The 23,833-nt window shown below is 38.7% G+C and overlaps 3 protein-coding genes across 3 annotated transcripts in view; 1 reads left to right on the plus strand and 2 right to left on the minus strand.

The window, feature by feature from the left end:
* Window positions 1-11,440, plus strand: part of ext1b (exostosin glycosyltransferase 1b) — a 171,046-nt gene extending 159,606 nt beyond the window's left edge. The window contains exons 9-10 of the mRNA XM_079829730.1: window positions 3,184-3,355; window positions 8,914-11,440. Coding sequence (XP_079685856.1) covers window positions 3,184-3,355; window positions 8,914-9,099 — 358 coding nt within the window. The 3' untranslated portion in view covers window positions 9,100-11,440. The remainder of the gene's footprint in view (window positions 1-3,183; window positions 3,356-8,913) is intronic.
* The window catches only part of vps28 (VPS28 subunit of ESCRT-I), a 968,134-nt gene that overhangs the window by 492,651 nt on the left and 451,650 nt on the right, over window positions 1-23,833 (minus strand). The window lies entirely within an intron of this gene.
* Window positions 16,380-23,833, minus strand: part of med30 (mediator complex subunit 30) — a 297,825-nt gene continuing 290,371 nt past the window's right edge. The window contains exon 5 of the mRNA XM_079829153.1: window positions 16,380-16,507. Within this exon, the coding sequence (XP_079685279.1) occupies window positions 16,412-16,507 (96 nt within the window). The 3' untranslated portion in view covers window positions 16,380-16,411. The remainder of the gene's footprint in view (window positions 16,508-23,833) is intronic.

Below are 23,833 nucleotides of genomic sequence, written 5' to 3' on the forward strand. Positions count from 1 at the left end.
ATAATGAGGACCTTTAAAATCATATTTTTGACTTTTATCTAATAATGAGGACTTTTAAAATCATATTTCTTACTTTTTATCTAATAATGAGGACCTTTAAAATCATATTTTTGACTTTTATCTAATAATGAGGACTTTTAAAATCATATTTCTTACTTTTTATCTAATAATGAGGTCTTTTAAAAACATATTTCTTACTTTTTATCTAATAATGAGGTCTTTTAAAATCATATTTCTTACTTTTTATCTAATAATGAGGACCTTTAAAATCATATTTTTGACTTTTATCTAATAATGAGGACTTTTAAAATCATATTTCTTACTTTTTATCTAATAATGAGGTCTTTTAAAAACATATTTCTTACTTTTTATCTAATAATGAGGTCTTTTAAAATCATATTTCTTACTTTTTATCTAATAATGAGGTCTTTTAAAATCATATTTCTTACTTTTTATCTAATAATGAGGACTTTTTAAATCATATTTTTGACTTTTTATCTAATAATGAGGACCTTTAAAATCATATTTTTGACTTTTATCTAATAATGAGGACTTTTTAAATCATATTTTTGACTTTTTATCTAATAATGAGGACCTTTAAAATCATATTTTTGACTTTTATCTAATAATGTGGACTTTTAAAATCATATTTCTTACTTTTTATCTAATAATGAGGTCTTTTAAAATCATATTTCTTACTTTTTATCTAATAATGAGGACTTTTAAAATCATATTTCTTACTTTTTATCTAATAATGAGGACTTTTTAAATCATATTTTGGACTTTTTATCTAATAATGAGGACCTTTAAAATCATATTTTTGACTTTTATCTAATAATGAGGTCTTTTAAAATCATATTTCTTACTTTTTATCTAATAATGAGGAACTTTAAAATCATATTTTTGACTTTTATCTAATAATGAGGACTTTTAAAATCATATTTCTTACTTTTTATCTAATAATGAGGTCTTTTAAAAACATATTTCTTACTTTTTATCTAATAATGAGGTCTTTTAAAATCATATTTCTTACTTTTTATCTAATAATGAGGACTTTTTAAATCATATTTTTGACTTTTTATCTAATAATGAGGACCTTTAAAATCATATTTTTGACTTTTATCTAATAATGAGGACTTTTTAAATCATATTTTTGACTTTTTATCTAATAATGAGGACCTTTAAAATCATATTTTTGACTTTTATCTAATAATGAGGACTTTTAAAATCATATTTCTTACTTTTTATCTAATAATGAGGTCTTTTAAAATCATATTTCTTACTTTTTATCTAATAATGAGGACTTTTTAAATCATATTTTGGACTTTTTATCTAATAATGAGGTCTTTTAAAATCATATTTTTGACTTTTTATCTAATAATGAGGACTAAATCCATCAGTTCAACCTGATAAATGCTGTTCTTTCCAACTGTGTATTCATCAGAAAACATTTTTTAAACATTGATAATAATCATAAATGTGTCTTGAGCATCAAATCCTCATATGAGAATGATTTCTGAAGGGTCATGTGACTCTGAAGACTGGAGTAATGATGATAAATTCAGATTTGATCACAGGAATAAATTACATATTACTATATATTCACATAGAGAACAGCTGATTTATATTATACAAATATTTCACTATTTTTACTGTATTTTTTATCAAATAAAAGCAGCTCTGATGAGCACAAGAGACTTTATGTATAATGTATTGATAATGTATGGTATAATGCATTATATCTTTTCATAAGTATAATATTCGCAGATTCCTTGTTATATCTGAAATTGGTTGTTTGTTGTGTTTTAATGCATTACTCTCTCTAAAAGTGTATTATAATGTAGTTACAATCAGTGTTGGGTAAGTTACTTTAAAGAAGTATTTAATTACTAATTACATCTTCAGTGTAATTAGATTACTGTATAAATTACTCTCTCCAAAAAGTATTTAATTACTTTCCAAATCCTACATCAACCTCGACTAGTTCAGCAGTTCAAGGATAGACATGAAACGGCTCTTTTAATTCAAATAAATAATATAAAACTACATCAATTATTCTTATTAACTGACCAAAGTATTACAAATGTGAGGGACACATAAAACATGCATTTTAAAGTTAGACTTTAAATGTTGATGTTAATTCCACTATTGTATTATAGTATTTAGTTCAATTACATCAGAAGTAATGCGTGTGTGTGTGCGTGTGTGTGTAATATTATTCAATTATAAGGTGCATTACAAGGCATAATTAATGCATTCAAATACTTTTATAACGACTTTCCTTCAAAAACTGACTGTAAACTTGTGAATGGTATATTTGAGTTATGTTTTTTAATGCTGTTTATCATGTGATTGTGCTGTATATGGACACCAATCTCTGCTTGAATCACAAGCTTTCAGTTCTGATGTGATTCAGCTATTATTTCTTTGGACTGGAAAACATGATGTAGATATTAGTCAGAATAATAAACATTTTGGCTGTGCATTGAAAAACGTTGATAAATCCACTAATATATGACATTTAACGTATTCAATAATGTATTGAAACGCTGGTGTCACGACTGCTTATGTCTGAAATGAAACACAATAACACCACAGATAAATATTCATGATTCTAATTTTGGAAGTAATAATAATATGATCATATTTATCAAGTGCAAAATATCTGCATGATCTTTACAAACATGAAGTACAGGAAGTCGTTCAAATAGAAGTCGAGGGACATAAAAATAAACTTTCTTAAAATTAACATACTTTTTTTGTATTTGTAATAAATTATTTTCTTAGCAATATAATTATGCATGTTTAATTAAATAGAATAAATGAAAAAAGCAGTGTTATTTTAGTTTAAATTTTTAGGTTTAATGTTCATTTCAGTTTATTTGATGTGCTTTTTTATATTTCTTAGTTTTTATTTATTTAGTTTTTCAATGTAATATTTCAGCTCTATTTCTAGTTTTAGGACAAATGACGGAATAATCGAAAGAATTTGCGGTTTCCATAGTGAGTTAGACACCGTTTGCAAGGACACTTTTGTATTAAAAGGGCATTAGATATATTTAGAAGCCATCGATTTAAAGGCTTATATTGGGATTTTTGCAGTTCTCAATCCTATTGAGCTCTTGAATGTTTGATTTGGTGGTCTCAGTCTGTGCTTGATGTCCGTTCGGTCCTCTTCTCCAGATATTACCACTTCCTGTACACCCACTTCCTGCCAAACAGCCTGAAGAGTATGGTGGACCAGCTGGCCAACTGTGAGGACATCCTCATGAACTTCCTAGTGTCCGCCGTCACTAAGCTGCCGCCCATCAAGGTCACGCAGAAAAAGCAGTACAAGGAGACCATGATGGGTCAGGTGAGTGGGAAACTGTAGATGAGCTCAACGTTACCTTGGCCCTCTGGTACTGTTAGTCCATTTTTATATTTTCAAAACACATTTGACTCTAAAACTGAGAAAATCAAAGTCATAAAGTTGTGCTTCAAATCTGAGGTTGATATCTCAGGAAATGAGCTTTCAGTCAGATTGTGTTTGTGTGCAGTACCAAACGCCTCCACTAGATTTCCAATGCGCTCTTTTTTTTTTTCCCCCACGACTACGTTTTTTCATTTTTTTGTGTTCACATAGCAAGTGCCAAAAACTTTACCAAGTTTCACACCATTCCGATGGGAAAAAAATAGGGCTGTCAATCGTTTAAAAAAATGCGGGGACTATCAAACGCTCTCCATTGACTTTGTATTGCGTGAAGCGTCTCCTTGTCATTTCGGACTTCTAACAAAAAAAAAGAACAAGCTGATATGTGACAAAGTGTACAGCAAACAAGCTAAAAAAATACAGAACCAAAAACCCAGACGTTTTTATAAACTGTCGACCTAAAAAACAAGTATTTAAAGCTACACTGTGTAACTTTTTTTGTTTATTCTTAGCTAAAAACACTTAGTTCTTTCAAAAATATATGTGCTCATTAATGTATATTTACTTCTTTCAAGTAATAAAGTATTCTCGTAAGTTTATAATATGCCATTGTAAACACATACGGGTGAGGGTTCGAATGCCGGTCGCCATGTTGCTCCTCCATCTTGAAAGTACATTAGCCAAAGAGGGACAAACCCGTAAACTCAAGCTTCGCCTTTGGCGTTTTAACACTCGATGGCACCGTGTCGAATGTGGACGAGGTCGAACTGGAAGCCATGTTAATCTTGGACTAAATCGGCCACCGTAGGAGTCAGTGATGCGCGGGTCAATGTATAAACAACCCGCACCCGACCGACGTTTTGAACTAACCCGCCCGCAACTCGGACCGCAAAAAAAAAAGAAGAAAATATTGTACCCGACCCGCTTCCTGACCCGCATTTTTTTAAAGTAATAAATGCTCATCGTAGCTCATTGGGCCATTGAGAAAATGTTTCAGGCCCTGACGTGGTGCGCTCAGAGGTGCAGCGGCGAGAGCAGGAAGTTCTTGAGGCGGCCCATCATTTTCCATTTCAGCTGTTTAGATGCATACTATTGATGAACGCGATGTTTATGTTTCGACCCGGCTTGAAGGTCATCAGCAGGTCAACTGCGAGAAAGCCCTTAAGAGCTAGTTTCACTTTCTTATGCCAGCTGAGTGATGCTTTTGAATAGAAGCTTCAACTAAATTACATGTTTATTACATAACACTAGACTATATCATACAGCATTCAGAAAAAGAACAGTTTGCGCTCCTAATGGATTGATTTATTCATTTATTTTGTTTCATTTTCTTAACAATTAAGATGCTGCATGTGTTTATCCAGTCTAATCGATGTGTGCGTCTCTCCCCTGACAACAAAAATCCCGCCCCCTCTCAGAAAATACATAAAACTGACTTTTCTGAGCTATATGCGTTTAAAAGTAGCCTATTAAAATGGCACAATGGCATTGCTCAGTTCAACGTGTTGGGAAAGCGGGCATTTTGTCCCGCGTCAGTATTTATTAAAAAGTTAATAACGCTCAACATTCAAAAGGAAAATAAGGATGACCCGACCGACCGCGACCCGAATATCATTAAAAATTATTTTGGATGACTCGTTACCGCGGGTAACCGCGGGTGACCGCAGGCACCCGCTCATTTTGGATCAACCCGCGCATCACTGGTAGGAGTTAAAACCAAATCGGAATTGAGAGGAACAGAAACTAATATTCACTGGATGGTCATATACCTTTTCACCACTAGATGGGGGAAAATATCACACAGTGTAGCTTTAATGACCAAAAAGTGGATGCAGGCAATTGAGACTGAGCGCGACATGTTATATTACACTGAGAACTACACACACTGGAGGAGAACGCAATCAGCGACAGGAAATATCATATATAAAACTGACATTTGGATATTTGACTTAACAGAGACACAATGTTTACTGCACACATAGACATACTGAGACACACTGAGTGTCAGGATTCCCAAATGTTCCCATTCTTCAGCTGAAGCGTCACGTCTTATTGCCCATCTCCACTTTTGTCTCCTTAAAAGCTCGTTTTTTTGGGTCGACAGCTTATAAAAACGTATTTCTGTGTTTCTTTAGCTTGTTTACTGTACACTTTGTACGCAGATAAACAAAAACATTTAATTTTTGGGTGAACTATCCCTTTAACGTGTTAACGTGACAGCCCTAAAAAAAATTTGGTCAGAAATGAACTGAGCAGCACCAGAGGGTTAAACATGAGATGTGCTTTATATGAACTCTTTCCACGCCTTTGATGGAATTTTCTGGCTTTCCATGTTTTCACTGTTACACAGTTGATGGCGCTATTACACATCTTCTAGTACAGAATCTCCTGATCAAAACACAGGCGAAGAAGAAGCAGAAACAAGCGATGCAAGCATTGCTTATGCACGTTGCAGGAGTCTTTTTTCATTAAAAACACACCCACATTCAAGTGCTGATAAAAAAAAGAGTGCACTAAGCTAGAATAAAACAGGCTTTTGTGTTTATTTTGACTTTTTATCTAATAATGAGGACATTTTAAATCATATTTTTGACTTTTTATCTAATAATGAGGACTTTTTAAATCATATTTTTGACTTTTTATCTAATAATGAGGACTAAATCCATCAGTTCAACCTGATAAATGCTGGAATTGATGGAATATTCTGGCTTTCCATGTTTTCACTGTTACACAGTAGATGGCGCTATTACACATCTTCTAGTTCAGAATCTCCTGATCAAAACACAGGCGAAGAAGAAGCAGAAACAAGCGATGCAAGCATTGCTTATGCACGTTGCAGGAGTCTTTTTTCATTAAACACACACCCACATTCAAGTGCTGATAAAAAAGGGTGCACTAAGCTAGAATAAAACAGGCTTTTGTGTTTAAAAGCAGAGGCTGTGTTGTTTTTTTGATGTATTGCATGTTCAGATATTCATGCAACAAAATATTCTGGGGGCCATGAAAGTTGTATGACAATTATAAAAATGCTCCCGCTGGCAACTTTATTCAAACACACTGCATCTACATCATAAAAGGCTTGCTCTACTGTCAGATGCATTTTTACTTGTAAATGTTACAAATTCACAAGTATTTCCATTTGGCATTAATGATAAAAATACAGGAGTCCATGTTTAACTTCACAGACTTCAATGAACGAGTGCCGGCGAGCTCAAAGAGTCGGGGCGCAGTAATTCTACGCTTATCCTAAAATATGTTCCCAGACTTCAACATGGTGTCCGATCCGGCCCACATCTGGTGTGTGTGAATTCCACGTGGATCTGGGAACATATTGCATCTAAAAGTGGCGAACCATCATTTTAGTGTACCGTTACACCTCCATTAGATGAATACACGAGCCTGATTGTTGATTTCGTTGATGAATAATTTTCCTCAACAACCTTTTTTCACTGACGAAAACGAGACGATAACTAAATAAAAACTAGTGTTTGATGACAAAAACTAAGAAGGAAAACTAACTGTCGTTTTCGTCAACAAATAAAAACGAGACAAATGTTAGTGAGGGTCGATTAGGGAAGAGATCCAGTCAGAACTGATGTCCTGTGTCACAGATGCTGATCTAACTGCTGGAAAACACGGCTCATAATCAATCAATAACACACATTTATGACAGGCAATTGTTTATGAACTAATGCTGATGCGCAATGACAATGTTTACTTTATGATGTTTATATAGTAATATGTTTTAGACGGTTGTAACAATGCATATTTCATCTCCTGAACTTGAATGAGCTCCTGCAACTGCAATAATAAGGCGCAGACATTTCAAAATAAGAGTCCCGGTGTATTTCGAGCTTGTTTATTAATAAAAGTCACGCATTATATATTCGTTTTTGCTTACACAATAAACTGTATTTAATTTAATTCCCATTTAACTCATAGTCAGGAGGAAAGAGCAGTATTTGACACATATTCAATAAAGTATCAGGGTTATAATTGTTCACGAGAACCATTTAAAAAATCTTCATTACTTGAAATTAAATAAATGTTAAATGAAATTAAAAATAAATAAATAAACTTATTTGAAGCTTTAGCTTAACCTGATATGGCCTACTGACTAAAACAGAAATACAAAGTTATAAAAACTATATAGATGTTTTTAAAAAACAAACAAAGTGAATTGAGCTCTTTCGTGTATTTTTTATGTCAGAAACAAAATGATGTCAAAATGTCAGTTCAAGTGACAGTCAGTTATGTAATGCTTAAATGCTGAATGTATTACAATTTAACTAAACTCGTTAGATTTTAGTCGACTAAAATTAAAAACAATTCATGTAACTAAAATTAAATCGAAATTTGCTGTCCAGATGAACACTGGTCTGAGAAGAATAGAATAGAATAGAATAGAATAGAAACTAATATTCACTGGATGGTCATATACCTTTTCACCACTTAAAGGCTGACAGCTTATAAAAACTTACTTTAAAACCATCTGCATTAAGGTCCTTTCACACTGGACGCGATTTTGACGCGCGAATAATTCACGCAATTTTTTTGATTAGCTGTTTGTGTAATGAGTGCTTTCACACCAAACGCGAATGTGCTGTGGCGAAAAAACGATGTTTATTTTTTTCGTTTCGATGTCGATTTTTTTTTACACTCGCAGCGACAGAAAAGGCTTAAACCAATCACATACAAGGAAACAAAGGTGACGAAATGTCCAGTTGATGTCACTAGCCATTCAATCAACATTAATTAACCTTTGCCAGGTGTCGCATTTCTCATGAGATTACAGCTGTAGTTGTGTTTACAGCTGTGTTTGCCCACTATAGGCTACAGATTACGATATAATCAATACATTGATTTTTTTTTTTAATCTAACGTTAATTGCGTCCGCGACTATAGAAAGTGAATGTGTTTCCGTCAGTACGACTGTGGCACTTAAATGTTTACATTGTGACTCAACTGGAAACACAGCAGCTCCGGATCGAGCCGTTCCTGAAGAGTGTGTGTGTGTGTGTGTGTGTGTGTGTGTGTGTGTGTGTGTGTGTGTGTGTGTTTGTCGTCAGATGCGCTGCTACCGTCTCTGTCTGGAGGAGCTCCTCAAATTGAACCGGCCATGATAAAGTTTTAGCTCCTGTAGAAGATTCGCATCCTCCCCTTCAGACTCTCTGTTCTTTAAGACTGGCTGCACCCAAAACCTTCTTCTCTGTCTTTTAAAGAAAATGAAAAGCTCGTCTCCACTGAATGATTACGTGTCCGTGTTTCTCAGACGTCGCCGCGAATGTTTTGGAATGTTGGAGCTCTGAAACGTCGCAAACTCGCGTCTCGACTGGTGTGAATGGTTTTAACGCGAACTATTCGCACACAAAATATTCGCTTTTTCGTTACGCGTCCGGTGTGAAAGGGCCTTTACTTGAAATTAAATAAATGTTAACTGAAATTAAAACTTATTTGAACTTATTTTATGGCCTCTAATATTGTGCATTTGTTCCTCACAGTCATCTCGAGCCTCTCGCTGGGCCGACCCGGACCACTTTGCCCAGCGTCAGACCTGCATGAACAAGTTCGCCAGCTGGTTTGGCGGCATGCCTCTGGTCCACTCCCAAATGAGACTGGACCCCGTCCTGTTCAAGGACCAGGTCTCCATCCTCCGCAAGAAATACAGGGAGATCGAGCGGCTCTGACCCGACTGGCGCCCCCTGTTGGACATTCAGCAGGGGGCGAGAAACTCTCCGCTTTCCCCTCAGCACAGCACAGGACGGGTGGACCTTCAGACACACGGGACACGCTCTTAACTCTCCGGGAGGTTTGGTTTGGTTTCAGGGTTGGAGACACAACAGACAGACTGATCTTTCCCAGCACACGAGCGAGTTGTTGGACGACAGGAGGGATGCATCATTGTGTTAGCACTTCTTCACCACATCTGGATCCATACATCTTCTCCGAAACCCGTCTTGGGGATTGTTGTGCGAGTGATGGTTTTAACTCCACGTTTTTTTTTTAGGTATTGCACTGCAAAAAGTGTCGCGTTCCAGTAGATGCATTTGCGTAAGAAGGAACAAATAAAAGTGAGTTTGTGCTTTAAATACGAGAACAAATATCTGTGAATAGTGTCCTCGTGGAATCCACATGTGATCAATCTGATGTTGCTGTCTGGGATTAATGTTTCCCCTTTGAATTACGTTTATTTTTTCGGCACAAACTCACTTTCTGTTACTTGTTTTAAAGGGATAGTTCACCCAAAAATGAAAATTATCCCATGATTTACTCACCCCCAAGTCATCCGAGGTGTAAATGACATTCTTCTTTCAGACGGATAAAATCTGAGTTATATTACACAAATCCAGGCTAATCCAAGCTTTAGAATTTGATTCATAGTTGCTTTGTTTTTGAAGTCCATAAAAAGTGCATCTGTCCGTCATATAACTGCTCCACGCGGCTCTGGGGTGTTAATAAAGGCCTTCTGAAGCGAATCGATGCGTTTGTATAAGAAAAATATCCATATTTAAAACTTTATCAAGTAAACTTTCGCCTGACCGCCTTCCGTGGAAAAGTGTCGAAAGTTGAAAGTGAAACTCAAGATGTGTTCGTGACGTCATGACCTGGTCGTGTTAGTCTTTCGATCGGCTGAGGAACTTTCAACAATTTTTCCATAAATTGAACAGGGAAGGCAGTCGATCGAAAGTTTACTTGCAAAAGTTTTAAATACTAATATTTTTCTTACACAAACGCATTGATTCGCTTCCGAAGGCCTTTATTAACACCCCAGAGCGCGTGGAGCAGTTATATGATGGATAGATGCACTTTTTATGGACTTCAAAAACAGAGCAACTATTACTGCCATTATAAAGCTTGGATTAGCCTGGACTTGTGTAATATAACTCAGATTTGATTCGTCTGAAAGAAGAATGTCATACACACCTCGGATGACTTGAGGGAGAGTAAATCAGGGGCTAATGTTCATTTTTGGGTGAACTATCCCTTTAAGTCATGTTGCTTCTCAAGTAAATGGTCTTGATGTCAGAGCGTTTGGATATTTTAAATGAAAAGCAACACAAAAACACTAAACATTTTGTGCAGTGTAGAGGCTTTCTTTAATTTCCAAAAGGCTTCATATCGATCAGTGGAATTGATTCATTGTAGACGGTGCAAGTTCACAAACGCAGAACAACTAGCCAGTGTGCCAAAAAAAGGCTGTTTGAGACGGCGATCCCTCTTATTAGTGGCATAACCACACTTCCCAGACACATAGTGTTGGGCCAGATCCGGTTTAAACACCCTGCAGTATTTCATTGCTTTTATTTTTAAAAATAGTGCCAAGACTAATGATTTGCCTTAAGTGGCTTATCAACCCCTCCCTAATTAATCCACCTTAAATCCACCTTAAAAAATAAATCAATTAGAGTAAAATGAGCGTTTAACAGAGAAAACGTTCCTTGACTGGGTTGCAACGGCCGTAGTTTGAAAAATGAGCCGTCCATCAAAGTTCAACAGCACTGCCTTGCTTTTTCGCATATAAAACTCGCTCGGCCACAAACGGACACCCGGCGAATTTACGTCCCCTGCAAAGTGACAAGTGTGCGCTTCCTCCACACCCGTTCTGCTTGAGTTGATATGGACGGCTCTTGAGACCCGTGTGTGTCTCCGGGTCGCCAGCCTCCGCTCACAGGTACTTGAATGTCTGATGACTTGAAGGAGTGCCGTGCTTTAGTGGCCTTTCGTGAAGGTGACTGGACTTAAAATGTGCCAGCTGTGCGCCAAAGCCGTTTGATTTCCCTTCACGTTACGCATTATCAGAACTCATTCAATATTGTACACTACGTCTGACGTTTAAACACATATCTGACGCTGAATGTTGTTTAGGAACCCGAGCTGTTGTTGTATTTTAATACGCTTTTCGACATTGAGAAATCTGGAACGATCGAATTTTCCCAAAGCAAGTGAACAGAAGTGTTTCGGCCATCTTGACGTTTAGGTGCTTTTAACAGTTCATTATTTTGTTTACTTTAAGCCTTGATGTATTATGCATTATAAATAAGAGTAACCAAAGTTAAAATGCACTGTAATATTGCATCTGAAAGCGTTTGTCATGTTTTAATGCATTATAAGGTGCATCATTACAAATACTGTATAATGCATTAAACATAAAGGCTTTAAGTAAACAAAATAATGATGCATTAGAACATGACAGACAAATGCTTTCAGATGCAATATTACAGTGCATTTAAACTTTGGTTACAGTCATGTTTTAATGCATTATACAGTATTTGTAATGATGCACCTTATAATGCATTAAAACATGACTGTAACCAAAGTTAAAATGCACTGTAATATTGCATCAGAAAGCGTTGGTCATGTTTTAATGCATTATAAGGTGCATCATTACAAATACTGTATAATGCATTAAACAAAGGCTTTAAGTAAACAGAATAATGATGCATTAAAACATGACTGTAACCAAAGTTTAAATGCACTGTAATATTGCATCAGAAAGCATTTGTCTGTCATGTTTTAATGCATCATCATTTTGTTTACTTAAAGCCTTTATGTTTGATGCATTATACAGTATTTGTAATGATGCACCTAATAATGCAATAAAACATGACAAACGCTTTCAGATGCAATATTACAGTGCATTTTAACTTTGGTTACAGTTATTTATAATGCGTAATACATCAAGGCTTATCTTTAGTTTGAACACGAATGGCCCACATCTGGAAGAGTTTTAAGTTCAGCAAACCAGCGTTTTGTTACAATGCCATATCACAGAATGAACGCCTGGCTTCTTCATAAGCGTGACTTATCATGATTATGTACGCGTCGTCTGAGATGGGCCAGCTGAGCGCATCAAATGTCTGTTTCGATTAATATGTGCATCCCACCCTGTCTCTACGCCCTTGCCAACCCTGTCATCGGGGCTTGCGATTGGCCCAACATCGTCCAGATCGGCCCAAGGCCCTTGTCAGTGCGCAGCATGTGTGCGGACGACACACTGATCGGTGTTTGCATTGGTGCCAGTGTTATTTGAATTACCCAGCTTAACGTGACAAAGCCATTCATTTGACATTGGCCGGTTGAATGCTGCTGCTACAACGACACACACGCAAGATCACCAAAGAATCTTGGCAAATTTAAACTCATGCAATTGTGTGCTTTTCACAGATACACATCTGGAGTCCTAATTCTGCATACTACTTTTAACCCACTTTCTCTGCATACTTTCATCACATTCTGTGATTTAGCAATAAGGAGTCATGCGTACATCTCTGATCTCTCCCTGATTGTGCCTTTTGATTCGAGCGACTTGAGTTGAAACGGTCTTCTGCTGACACTAAATACAGTTCCAGACTTGCATGACCACTTTAGAGTATTTATGAGTTTGTTTTGGGTTCTTCTTCTTCTTCAGATCGGTTTGTTTTGCTCCCTCCTGTCCTGACCCGTCATCCCAGTAATTAACAGATGACTTTTTTTATAGAGGTAATAAAGAAATTGCAAAATGCCAATTTTGTATGAATGATTTATAAGAAAATGAATAAAGTCATATTTGATGCTATAATGATGTGACTTGCGTGTTATTGTTTCGATTGATAAGCGGACACTGAAATGAAAGTTCACTGTTTTTATTTAAATCATAATAGCGCAATTTCACTTTTTACAGTGCATATTGAACCATACATGCTTGAATTCATCACTATTGATTGTGTAGTTACAGCTGTGCATTGTTTCTGCTTTCATTTCTGTACTTTTGTTTCCCATTCCAGCACATTACAAAAAGGAGGCAGTCGAGAATGCATTAGTTTTTATGTAGATACACTATATTGGCAAAAGTATTGGGACGCCCTTCGAAATCACTGAGTTCAGGTGTTCAATTCCTTCATGGCCACAGGTGTATAACTCAAGCTCTAGGCCTGCAGACGCTTCTACACACATTAGTGAGAGAATGGGCCGCTCTCAGGAGTGTGTGTGTGTGTGTGTGTTCGCTTCTACACACATTAGTGAGAGAATGGGCCGCTCTCAGGAGCTCAAGCGTGTGATAGTCAATTAGTGAAAATACTAAATATTCCACGCTCAACTGTTAGTGGTGTTATAACAAAGTGGAAGCAATTGGGAACAACTCAGCCACGAAGTGAAATCACAGAGTGGGGTCAGCGCATGCTGAGGGTCACAGAGTCAAGAGCTCCAGACCTCCAGACTTCTGTGGCCTTCAGATGAGCTCAAGAACAGTGTGTAGAGCTTCAGGGAATGGGTTTCCATGGCCGAGCCGCTCATCCAAGCCTTACATCACCAAGTGCAATGCAAAGCGTGGGATGCAGTGGGGTAAAGTGCGCCGCCACTGGACTCTAGAGCAGTGGATACGTGTTCTCTGAGTGACCAATCACGCTTCTCTCTGACATTCCCATAGACGAGTCTGGGTTTGGCGGTTGCAAACAGGACTGCATTGCGCCAAGTGTAATGTTTGGTGGAGGGGGGATTATGGGGAGGGTGGGGTTGGCCCCTTAGTTCCAGTGAAAGGAACTCTTAATGCTTCACCAAGACATTTTGGACAATTTCACACTCCCAACTTTGTGGGAACAGTTTGGGGACGGCCCCTTCCTGTCCCAGCATGCACCAGTGCACAAAGCGTCTCCATAAAGACATGGACGAGCGAGTTTGGTGTCGAGGAACTTGAGTCCTGTCCTCAACCCGATAGAACAGCTTTGGGCTGAATTAGAGCGGAGACTGAGAGCCAGGCCTTCTAGAAGATTCCCCATAAACACACTCCTAAACCTTGAGGAAAGCCAGAAGAGCTGAAGCTGTTAGAGCTGCAAACTCCATATTAAACCCTATGGATTAAAGTTCATGTAAAGGCAGGCGTCCCAAAACTTGTGGCAATATAGTGTATATTAACACTAATAGGCTATGCAATGTTTCACACTGTACTTCTCTGCATGTTATGATTAAGAAATACAGTTTAAAAGTAAATAGGAGCCATCGCTCATGCAAAATATGAGGCCTATACTTGCGTAAAAGGTTGATTTGAAAGCACATCTGAGTGAATGAGCAGAGCGCTCAGATCTCCTAATGTTCATCAGGTCGAAAATTGAATCCGCGGCGGCTGAAGCAAATGCCTTTTCAAGCGTGTGTTATGAATGTAGAGTTTCTCCAGCTCACTTCCTACCTACTCTCAATTTTGTGGCTGGCTGCTCGTTTCTGCATCTGTCTTCCTCTGAGAACGGCCAACTCTGATTATCGGTGCGTTCTTCAAGCCATGACGGAAAGATCGTATTTACGAGTTGAACCACAGGCGTAAATACCAGTGGGAAGTCGTGGGCGTCGGTGACATTGTCAGGCTTTTTTATTTACAACAACATAAGCTGATTGCCTGCATTGTAATTTAACAAAATATGTAATGATAAAGAGCAGCGGCTTAATATTAAAAACATAAAGCAAAACACCTGATGCATTCTTCATTTTCTAGAGGGTTCAAACCTCGCTGTATTTAATTAAGAGAAGGAACACCACCATCTTACTCCACCTGACGCCACAAACACAACTCGTACATACGAACTTCCCAGGACTTGAACACACCATAACACTGACTGTGTGTGTGTGTGTGTGTGTGTGTGTGTGTGTGAGAGAGAGAGAGAGAGTTTGTGATTTAGTGTGTGAGAGATTGTGTAAGTCTGAGTTTGAGTGCGTGTTTGTGAGCGAGTGTGAGTGTGAGAGAGAGAGAGTGTGTGTGTGTGAATGTGTGTGTGTGTGTGTGTGTGTGTGTGTGTGTGTGTGTGTGTGTGTGTGTGTGTGTGTGTGTGTGGTAGAGTGAGTGAGTGAGTGAGCGAGTGTGTGTGTGTGTGTGTGTGTGTGGGGGGGAGAGTGAGTTTGTGACTGAGTGAGTGTGTGAGTGTGTGAGTGAGTGAGTGAGTGAGTGAGTGAGTGAGGGGGGGAGAGTGAGTGAGTGAGTGAGTGAGTGAGGGGGGGAGAGTGAGTTTGTGACTGTGTGTGTGTGAGTGAGTGAGTGAGTGAGTGAGTGAGTGAGTGAGTGAGTGAGTGAGTGAGTGAGTGAGTGAGTGAGTGAGTGAGTGAGTGAGTGAGTGAGTGAGTGAGTGAGTGAGTGAGTGAGTGAGTGAGTGAGTGAGTGAGTGAGTGTGTGTGTGTGTGTGTGTGTGTGTGTGTGTGTGTGTGTGTGTGTGTGTGTGTGTGTGTGTGTGTGTGTGTGTGTGTGTGTGTCTGTGTGTGTGTGTGTGTCTGTGTCTGTGTCTGTGTGTGTGAGAGTGAGTGAGTGAGTGAGTGAGTGAGTGAGTGAGTGTGTGTGTGTGTGTGTGTGTGTGTGTGTGAGTGAGTGAGTGAGTGAGTGAGTGAGTGAGGGGGGGAGAGTGAGTTTGTGACTGTGTGTGAGTGAGTGAGTGAGTGAGTGAGTGTGTGTGTGTGTGTGTGTGTGTGTGTGTGTGTGTGTGTGTGTGTGTGTGTGTGTGTGTGTGTGAGTGTGTGTGTGTGAGTGTGAGTGTGAGTGTGAGTGTGAGTGTGAGTGTGAGTGTGAGTGTGAGTGTGAGTGTGAGTGTGTGTGTGTGTGTGTGTGTGTGTGTGTGTGTGTGTGTGTGTGTCTGTGTCTGTGTCTGTGTGAGTGTGTGTGAGTGAGTGAGTGAGTGAGTGAGTGTGTGTGTGTGTGTGTGTGTGAGTGAGTGAGTGAGTGAGGGGGGGAGAGTGAGTTTGTGACTGTGTGTGAGTGAGTGAGTGAGTGAGTGAGTGTGTGTGTGTGTGTGTGTGTGTGTGTGTGTGTGTGAGTGAGTGAGTGAGTGTGTGTGTGTGTGTGTGTGGGGGGGGGGGGAGAGTGAGTTTGTGACTGTGTGTGTGTGTGTGAGAAAGAGAGAGATAATGTTTGTGTGTGTGTGAGAGAGAATGTTTGTGTGTGTGTGTGTGGGAGAGTGAGTTTGTGACTGTGTGTGTAAGTGAATGTGTGTGTGTGGGGGGATGGGGGTGGGGGGTGTGTGTGTGTGTGTGTGTGTGTGTGTGTGTGTTTCAGCTCCTAACAGCCAGCATGGAGTTGATCTCCCAGATGAGGTTTCTGAGCTGGTCCATAATCATCTTCAGCTGTTGATTCTTCTGTTTGAGTTTCTGTGATAAAAACAGAAATAATCATGTGTGAGTTATCGAGCAGATCATATGCAGCTGAACTTACAGACGTGTTACAGCACAGTGTGTAGAATGACCAAACACAGCATTAACACAGTTTATGTCACAAATGTTATGATGTCTGTGTGCAGAGCTATAAGGTCAGTAAAGGATGCATGTTCTAGAAAACCTGCAACCAAACTGAATAAATGTGAAGAGGCTTTGACTGTACGACAGCTGCTGTTGAACAGCGAGAGGTTCTCTGGCCAAACACACCATCATGCACTGGTTTCCTCCATCCCATACACACTGATGGTGTAGTGAGTGTAGGAACTGTTGAGATGCTGTAGTCGTGTATGAGCTGCTGACCGTCTGCATCCCTATATAGCCACAGTCCAGCCGTTTAAAAATGAACAGATACTTCCACTGGGCCAATGCATTCATCATCTCCACCTTGTTCTATTGTGGGAATAGCTTCAGCTTGTTCCAATGCAGGGTCTTAAAGTCTAGAATTTCAAAATCTAAATTTTAGGCCTTAAAAAGTCATAAATTCACTGAAGTATTCTGTTCTAGGTCTTAAAGGGTTAGTTCACCCAAAAATGTAAATTCTGTCATTAATTCCTCACCCTCATGTCGTTGGACACCCGTCAGACCTCCGTTCATCTTCAGACACAAATGAAGATATTTTAGTGTAAAGCTGATGCTGAGAAAGGCTTCAGATAGGCCTCCATTGGCATTCAGTACATTTACACTCACAAGACCCATAAAAGGCACTAAAAACGTCGTTACAAAGTCCATCTCACCACAGTGACTCTACAATAATCTTACGATGCGACGACAATAGTTTTTGTGCGCAAAAAAAATCAAAATAACGACTTTATCCAACTTGTTCTTGTCTTCCGTGTGCGTCTCCACGACGCATGCGCGAGAATGGGTAATTAAAAATAAATTAAGAGCCACAAACCTGTATATTAAACTCTTTCTATTTTAGGTACACTTGGGTAGGCCTACATTAAAACAGAACCCATCTCTAGATTTCAAATGCATACTATTATGTTAAATACAATTTTGTTTTTATGGATAGTTTGATACACTTATTCAAAAACATAAAAAGGATATTGGATGATTTCCAGCAATTTTCAAAGCATTTCTTGCGATTTAGCCGACCGTCATTCAGACTCTGTCCGTTTTTATGGAGGCTTTTTCCTCCAGGGGCGTCTGAGCTTTGATTCATGCCCCAGGTGATGCATTATATTTCATCACTATCTCTGTTATTTGCGTGCCTTCCTTAGATGTGATTGCCATTCGATTTTATCTTAACGACAAGCATATATGCCATACCGGGCAGGATCGACTGGAAACCCCCGAAAAAAAAGATTCTTGGCCTTGAGAATCGATTTTTAATCGACCACATTTTAAAAAACGATTATCGGAAAATCAATTTTTTTTTTGCCCAGCCCTATTAAAAACTAAAATGACCGTCTCGAATGACCCAGTAAATATTAATCAGGCACTGCATTTGAGCTGAAACTGTGAATAAACTGAGCTTTGCGGATTAATAAACTCAACCAAACGCATCCTATGTGAGATTAACCAGATTTATGCAGAGCTGCCAACTCTCACGCTTTCGCCAGTTTTCACACACACTCACGCCAATGAAAGCAGTGAACTCATTTTAAACAAGTTAATTGGAAATAAATCATAAACCAATCAGCCATCAAAATAAATCAATTAAAAAATTAATAATAAATTAGCTTATGTGTTTAATAAACATCAATATAGCCTATTTATTCAAACCAAGTTTTAAGTTGGCCTAATCATTATAGGTATTATTTATAAGCTTAAATTCTCAAAAAATCATCCTGTCTAGCAACCGTTTTATATATAAAAAAGCTTTATAAAATGATCAACATCACATAACTGAATTTAAAAAAAATTAAAGAATAGGGAAAATGATAAATTATACATTTATTTTAAATATGATTATGTAGAATATTCTAGTATACTGTTTAAGCACTTTATTTGTTGCTCTTTATTTGTTTCTGATGGGCCATGTGGTGGGAGGCTTTGAATGAAGAATAACTAATCTAATCTTGTGTTGTTTTTGGCTGAACATAAATCATTAAGTGCTCTTAAGAATGCAATTATTCATAACATAGGCTAGGTTTCAGTTAAGAATTTGTTTAATACCAAAATTTCAATCAACCTACCTACCTTAATCAACATTAAACACTGGTCTATGAATACGGCTTTATTGTGGCAGTCATTTAGGCACAACAATAGTTTTCTGGTTGAATGTTTAGCTCAAGTCTAGAAGGCAATGATACCGAACATGAATCAGAATAAGTTCAGGTTTTGCACATCACCTGACCACCCCAAAATCCTAGCCTGACGTCGTCATACTCAGTTCTAGTCAGAAAATGAGTCTGATTCTGCTCTGTTGGGCTGTGATTATGGGGCGTGTTTCAACCGAACCAGGAAAGACCTCAATTGGATAGACCTACAACCAATCAGAGCAACGGAGCGACGCATAACATTAGTTGTCAAATGTCAACAGAACTCAACTGCACTGTGTTGCCAAGTCCGCGGGTTAAAGCGTCCCCAATCATGTGATATACAGACCCAGGAATGCGATTTTTAGCTGCCAGCCCTGCCAAAATAACACATATTTTACCCCCCAAATGCCCTTTTTCTTGGAGAACCGCCCCTGGAAAGCTATTGGGCTTGTTTTTGGCTAGTTTTGAGGAACGTTAGCAATTGGGCGGTTTTGTTGTAAACACTTGGCAACCCTGTACCTGCACGCTGGAATAAGTAGCCTAACGATAGAAGAAAAAGATGAGTGTAAACGATCTTTGCCGGTGTTGTAAAAAAAGAATTTAAGGATACACAGAGTACTTACCAACACCATCATCATTTCTGAGAGAAATAGTGAAGGTGAATGCATATACAACAAGTTCTCCATTTAGGATTAGAGCAAATTGAACCCAAGCGCTCTTTGATGACGTGGATGATTACGTTACTGTTTATCATCTGTCCATCATCGTCTAAAGCCCACCCTGACAATTTCATTGGTCCGAACAGTTTCTGTTCAGGCATAATTACTTCTCTACGGAGAAAGTCCAGACCGAACTGCCCGAGTAAAAATGTTGTGGGCGGGGCTAAGTTCGGCTGGCATCCAGGCTACCAAAATCCACTAGAATACAGGAAATCATATCTACTGAATCCAACATTTCCTGGGGGTGGACCTTCAGCTGTGTCTGCTTCACAGAATGTAACCAGTATTGTCCATCTCCAGTAGCTGCCCATATCAACGGCTTTGGGCCTCCCCACAAACCACCAGAATGCAGGGTATACATGAGTACAACCTCAAATTCATTCCAGTTCTCTGATATCTGAGCCACCAACTTTTGTGGCTGTGTGTGCGGCATAATTTTGATCTCCCCAGACAAAAGTTGGCAGGTATGTATATGCTTATTACAACTTACACCTGCACAAAAGGACACGAATGCGCACGTGAACTTGACCGTTTTTACAGGCTATGGTTTGAAAGGGAAACACATTTTTAATGCGCGCTTCCTTTAACCACAACGCTGATACACGAACTAGCGCACAGAGAAACTAGCCTAGAAATCTAGACGCACCCTAGCAGTAGCAGATGATGATGTAATTTGCAGCCAGGGTCGTCTAGCAACTTTCCGTTGGCTTGCGAGCTGGAAAAACCAAACTCTAGTCAGGCCAATCACGTTGAGTATAGAGTCGGTGGGTTTAAAGGAACACGGCGACTTTTTGTCACTTTATCCATCCATTGTTAAGTCCATACAACCCATTCTCATCTCCGTGCCATAACTCTGTCTGACGCACCCACCGCTAGCCTAGCTTAGCACAAAGACTGGAGGTAAACGGCTCCAGCTAGCCTAGCTTAGCACAGAGACTGGAGGTAAACGGCTCCAGCTAGCCTAGCTTAGCACAAAGACTGGAGGTAAACGGCTCCAGCTAGCCTAGCTTAGCACAAAGACTGGAGGTAAACGGCTCCAGCTAGCCTAGCTTAGCACAAAGACTGGAGGTAAACGGCTCCAGCTAGCCTAGCTTAGCACAAAGACTGGAGGTAAACGGCTCCAGCTAGCCTAGCTTAGCACAAAGACTGGAGGTAAACGGCTCCAGCTAGCCTAGCTTAGCACAAAGACTGGAGGTAAACGGCTCCAGCTAGCCTAGCTTAGCACAAAGACTGGAGGTAAACGGCTCCAGCTAGCCTAGCTTAGCACAAAGACTGGAGGTAAACGGCTCCAGCTAGTCTAGCTTAGCACAAAGACTGGAGATAAACGGCTCCAGCTAGCCTAGCTTAGCACAAAGACTGGAGGTAAACGGCTCCAGCTAGTCTAGCTTAGCACAAAGACTGGAGATAAACGGCTCCAGCTAGTCTAGCTTAGCACAAAGACTGGAGGTAAACGGCTCCAGCTAGCCTAGCTTAGCACAAAGACTGGAGGTAAACGGCTCCAGCTAGCCTAGCTTAGCACAAAGACTGGAGGTAAACGGCTCCAGCTAGCCTAGCTTAGCACAAAGACTGGAGGTAAACGGCTCCAGCTAGCCGACTGCACAATAAGTGACAAAATAAAATACAGACGGAAAATGAAAAGTAGTGATTTTCTAGGACGATACGGCCTGGAACTATTCTCTCATTCCTGTGTAATAATCAAGAGCTTTGAGCCGTCCCATGAGTGCAGCGGCGCAATGATATTACACAGCACCTGAAAATAAGCTAACTTCTGTCAACATAACCAACGTGACAACCGGCTTACACAGAGAGCGCTGTGTGAGAGTTATTTTGTGTGTGAGAGTGCAAGAGTGTGTGTGAGAGTTACTGTTATACTGTTAGTTATACACATCACAACATGTAAATAGGAAAATGTTGCCGTTATTTTGTCACTTATTGAGTAGTCGGCTAGCTGGAGCCATTTACCTCCAGTCTTTGTGCTAAGCAAGGCTAGCTGGAGCCATTTACCTCCAGTCTTTGTGCTAAGCTAGGCTAGCGGTGGGTGTGTCAGACAGAGTTACGGCACTGAGAAGAGAATCTAATCTAACTCTGGGGGATATGGTGAATAAGATAAACTCACTAAAGGTTGGCGTGTTCCTTTAACAATGACGGCAGAGTTGTGGCGGTTCTGCATGCTACTCGTAAACAAAGAAGCTGGCGAATAGCGGTCTTTCCAATCGGCTTTGGCCACGACCAGGGGTGGACTGGGGCAAAAAAGTGGCCCTGGACTTTCTGGCACAAAGCGGCCGATCACACCCGGTCTGCAACACACCTCACCATAAACCCACCAGCTCATTATACACAGGGCAATTTTAAACACTGAAGCTATTTATACAACAAAAATGAATTATATTGTTTTATTGAAATGCTTATCATACTGAATGACTGGCATACTTCTTCAGGTTATAATTTGTCTTTCCTGGTGCACATGGCAAATAGTTTTTTTTTTTTAATACAAATTTTGATTTCTCTTTTCCATACACTGTTAACTTGAATCATTAAGTATTATCATTAAGTTCAATACCTACCATAAAATCAGACCATATACAATGCTATGGTCTAGAAGTAGTGCAGAATGTGGACTGTTTTAGGGTGTCTTTCTAGTGGTTATAGTATGTAATCTGTAATTTTATGGAATAGAGCTCAAAGAGTGGAAAAGAGTTTAAAAATTATATGAAAAATACAGCATATTAAAATGATTTCTGAAGGATCATGTGACACTTACTGAAGTAATGATGCTGAAAAGTCAGCTTTTACAGAAATAAATTACATTTTACAAAACATTCTCATAGAAAACAACTAGGCCTATTGGAAATTGTATTAATATTTCTTAATATTTGTGGTTTTACTGTATTTTTGATCAAATAAATTCAGCCTTCTTCTTTCAAAAACATTTTAAAAAGTTTTAATTATTTCAAACTTTTGATTACCTGTGTGTAAAATAATGCATGTGAACTAACTAGCAAATTATATATTTATTTTCATGTATGACACTTTCCATAGGCTACTTGAATATGAAAGTTGCCAGTTTTATTTTCATGATCAAAGTAATTATATCACTGTGCATTTTCGAAAGCCATAATGAGAAACAACTGAGGTCTACTGTTAAAAAACATGAGAATATAGGCTACCACTGCTGCATTATTAATATCAATGATTTTGAAAAAGAATAGCAATATGACCATCTCAAATAACCCAGAGTTGATAATGTCGGGCACTGCATTTGAGCTGAAACAGTGAATGATCACTGGTTGGTAATGGCAGCGCTTTGCTAGCTGGTTAATAAACTCAACCAAACACGTCCTATATGAGATTAATCAGATATAGACAACATGCAGAAAAAATCTGCAGAAAAGGGCACGAGTGTGAACTTGATGTAACTCTCGTGGATTTCCTTTAACAGCGGATACACGGGGAACTAAAGCACAGAGAATTTACACTCGTGTTCTCATTATAATTTGTATAATTTCATATATATATTTGTGTGACATCTTGCACTGTATTTCATGATCACAGTGATTCCAGGCTCCACTGCTGTGCACACTTCAGTTTCACTTTATTTATCCCTATTTAAATCAGCTGTTCTCTATGTGAATATATATAGTAAAGTGTAATTTATTCCTGTGATCAAAGCTGAATTTATCATCATTAATTCAGTCTTCAGTGTCACATGACCCTTCAGAATCATTTGAAGCTCAAAAATATGATTATTATCACTGTTGAAAACTGTTGTGCTGCTTTTAATTTTTGAGGAAACATTTTTTCAAGATTCTTTGAATGGAAAGTTCACCAGCATTTATTTAAAATACAAATATTTTCTAAAATTTGAATTGCCTTTACTGTCACTTTTAATCAATTTAATGCAACCTTGGTATTGCTGAATACAATAAATCTTACTGACCCCAATTTTTGAATGGTAGTGTATATACACCCCTGACAGCAACATAGTGTCAGATCTGGGCCAACACTATGTAAATATTTGGGATATTGTAAGTACTCAACTAAACAAAATATATAACACTGGCCTAGTGGTTTTTGGATATTTTACTAAAAAAAAATTACATAGTGCACCTTTAAATACGCTAATTATATGGCCTTAGTTGGCCTACTATATAAAACGAACTCTCTACTTGTTGCTGTCAGGGGCAAAACTATCACAAACAACAAAACAAAATACAGAAAATTTTGGACTATTTAAAGCTGCACTATGTAAGTTTTCCATCCGCTAGAGGTCGCCTATTCAAAACAAAGGCGTAGTTTGATGATGCCACGTTTGAGCGCAGAATCTCGGGACATGT

Source organism: Gobio gobio (assembly GCF_949357685.1).
Source record: "Gobio gobio genome assembly, chromosome: 11".
Lineage (NCBI taxonomy): Eukaryota > Metazoa > Chordata > Actinopteri > Cypriniformes > Gobionidae > Gobio > Gobio gobio.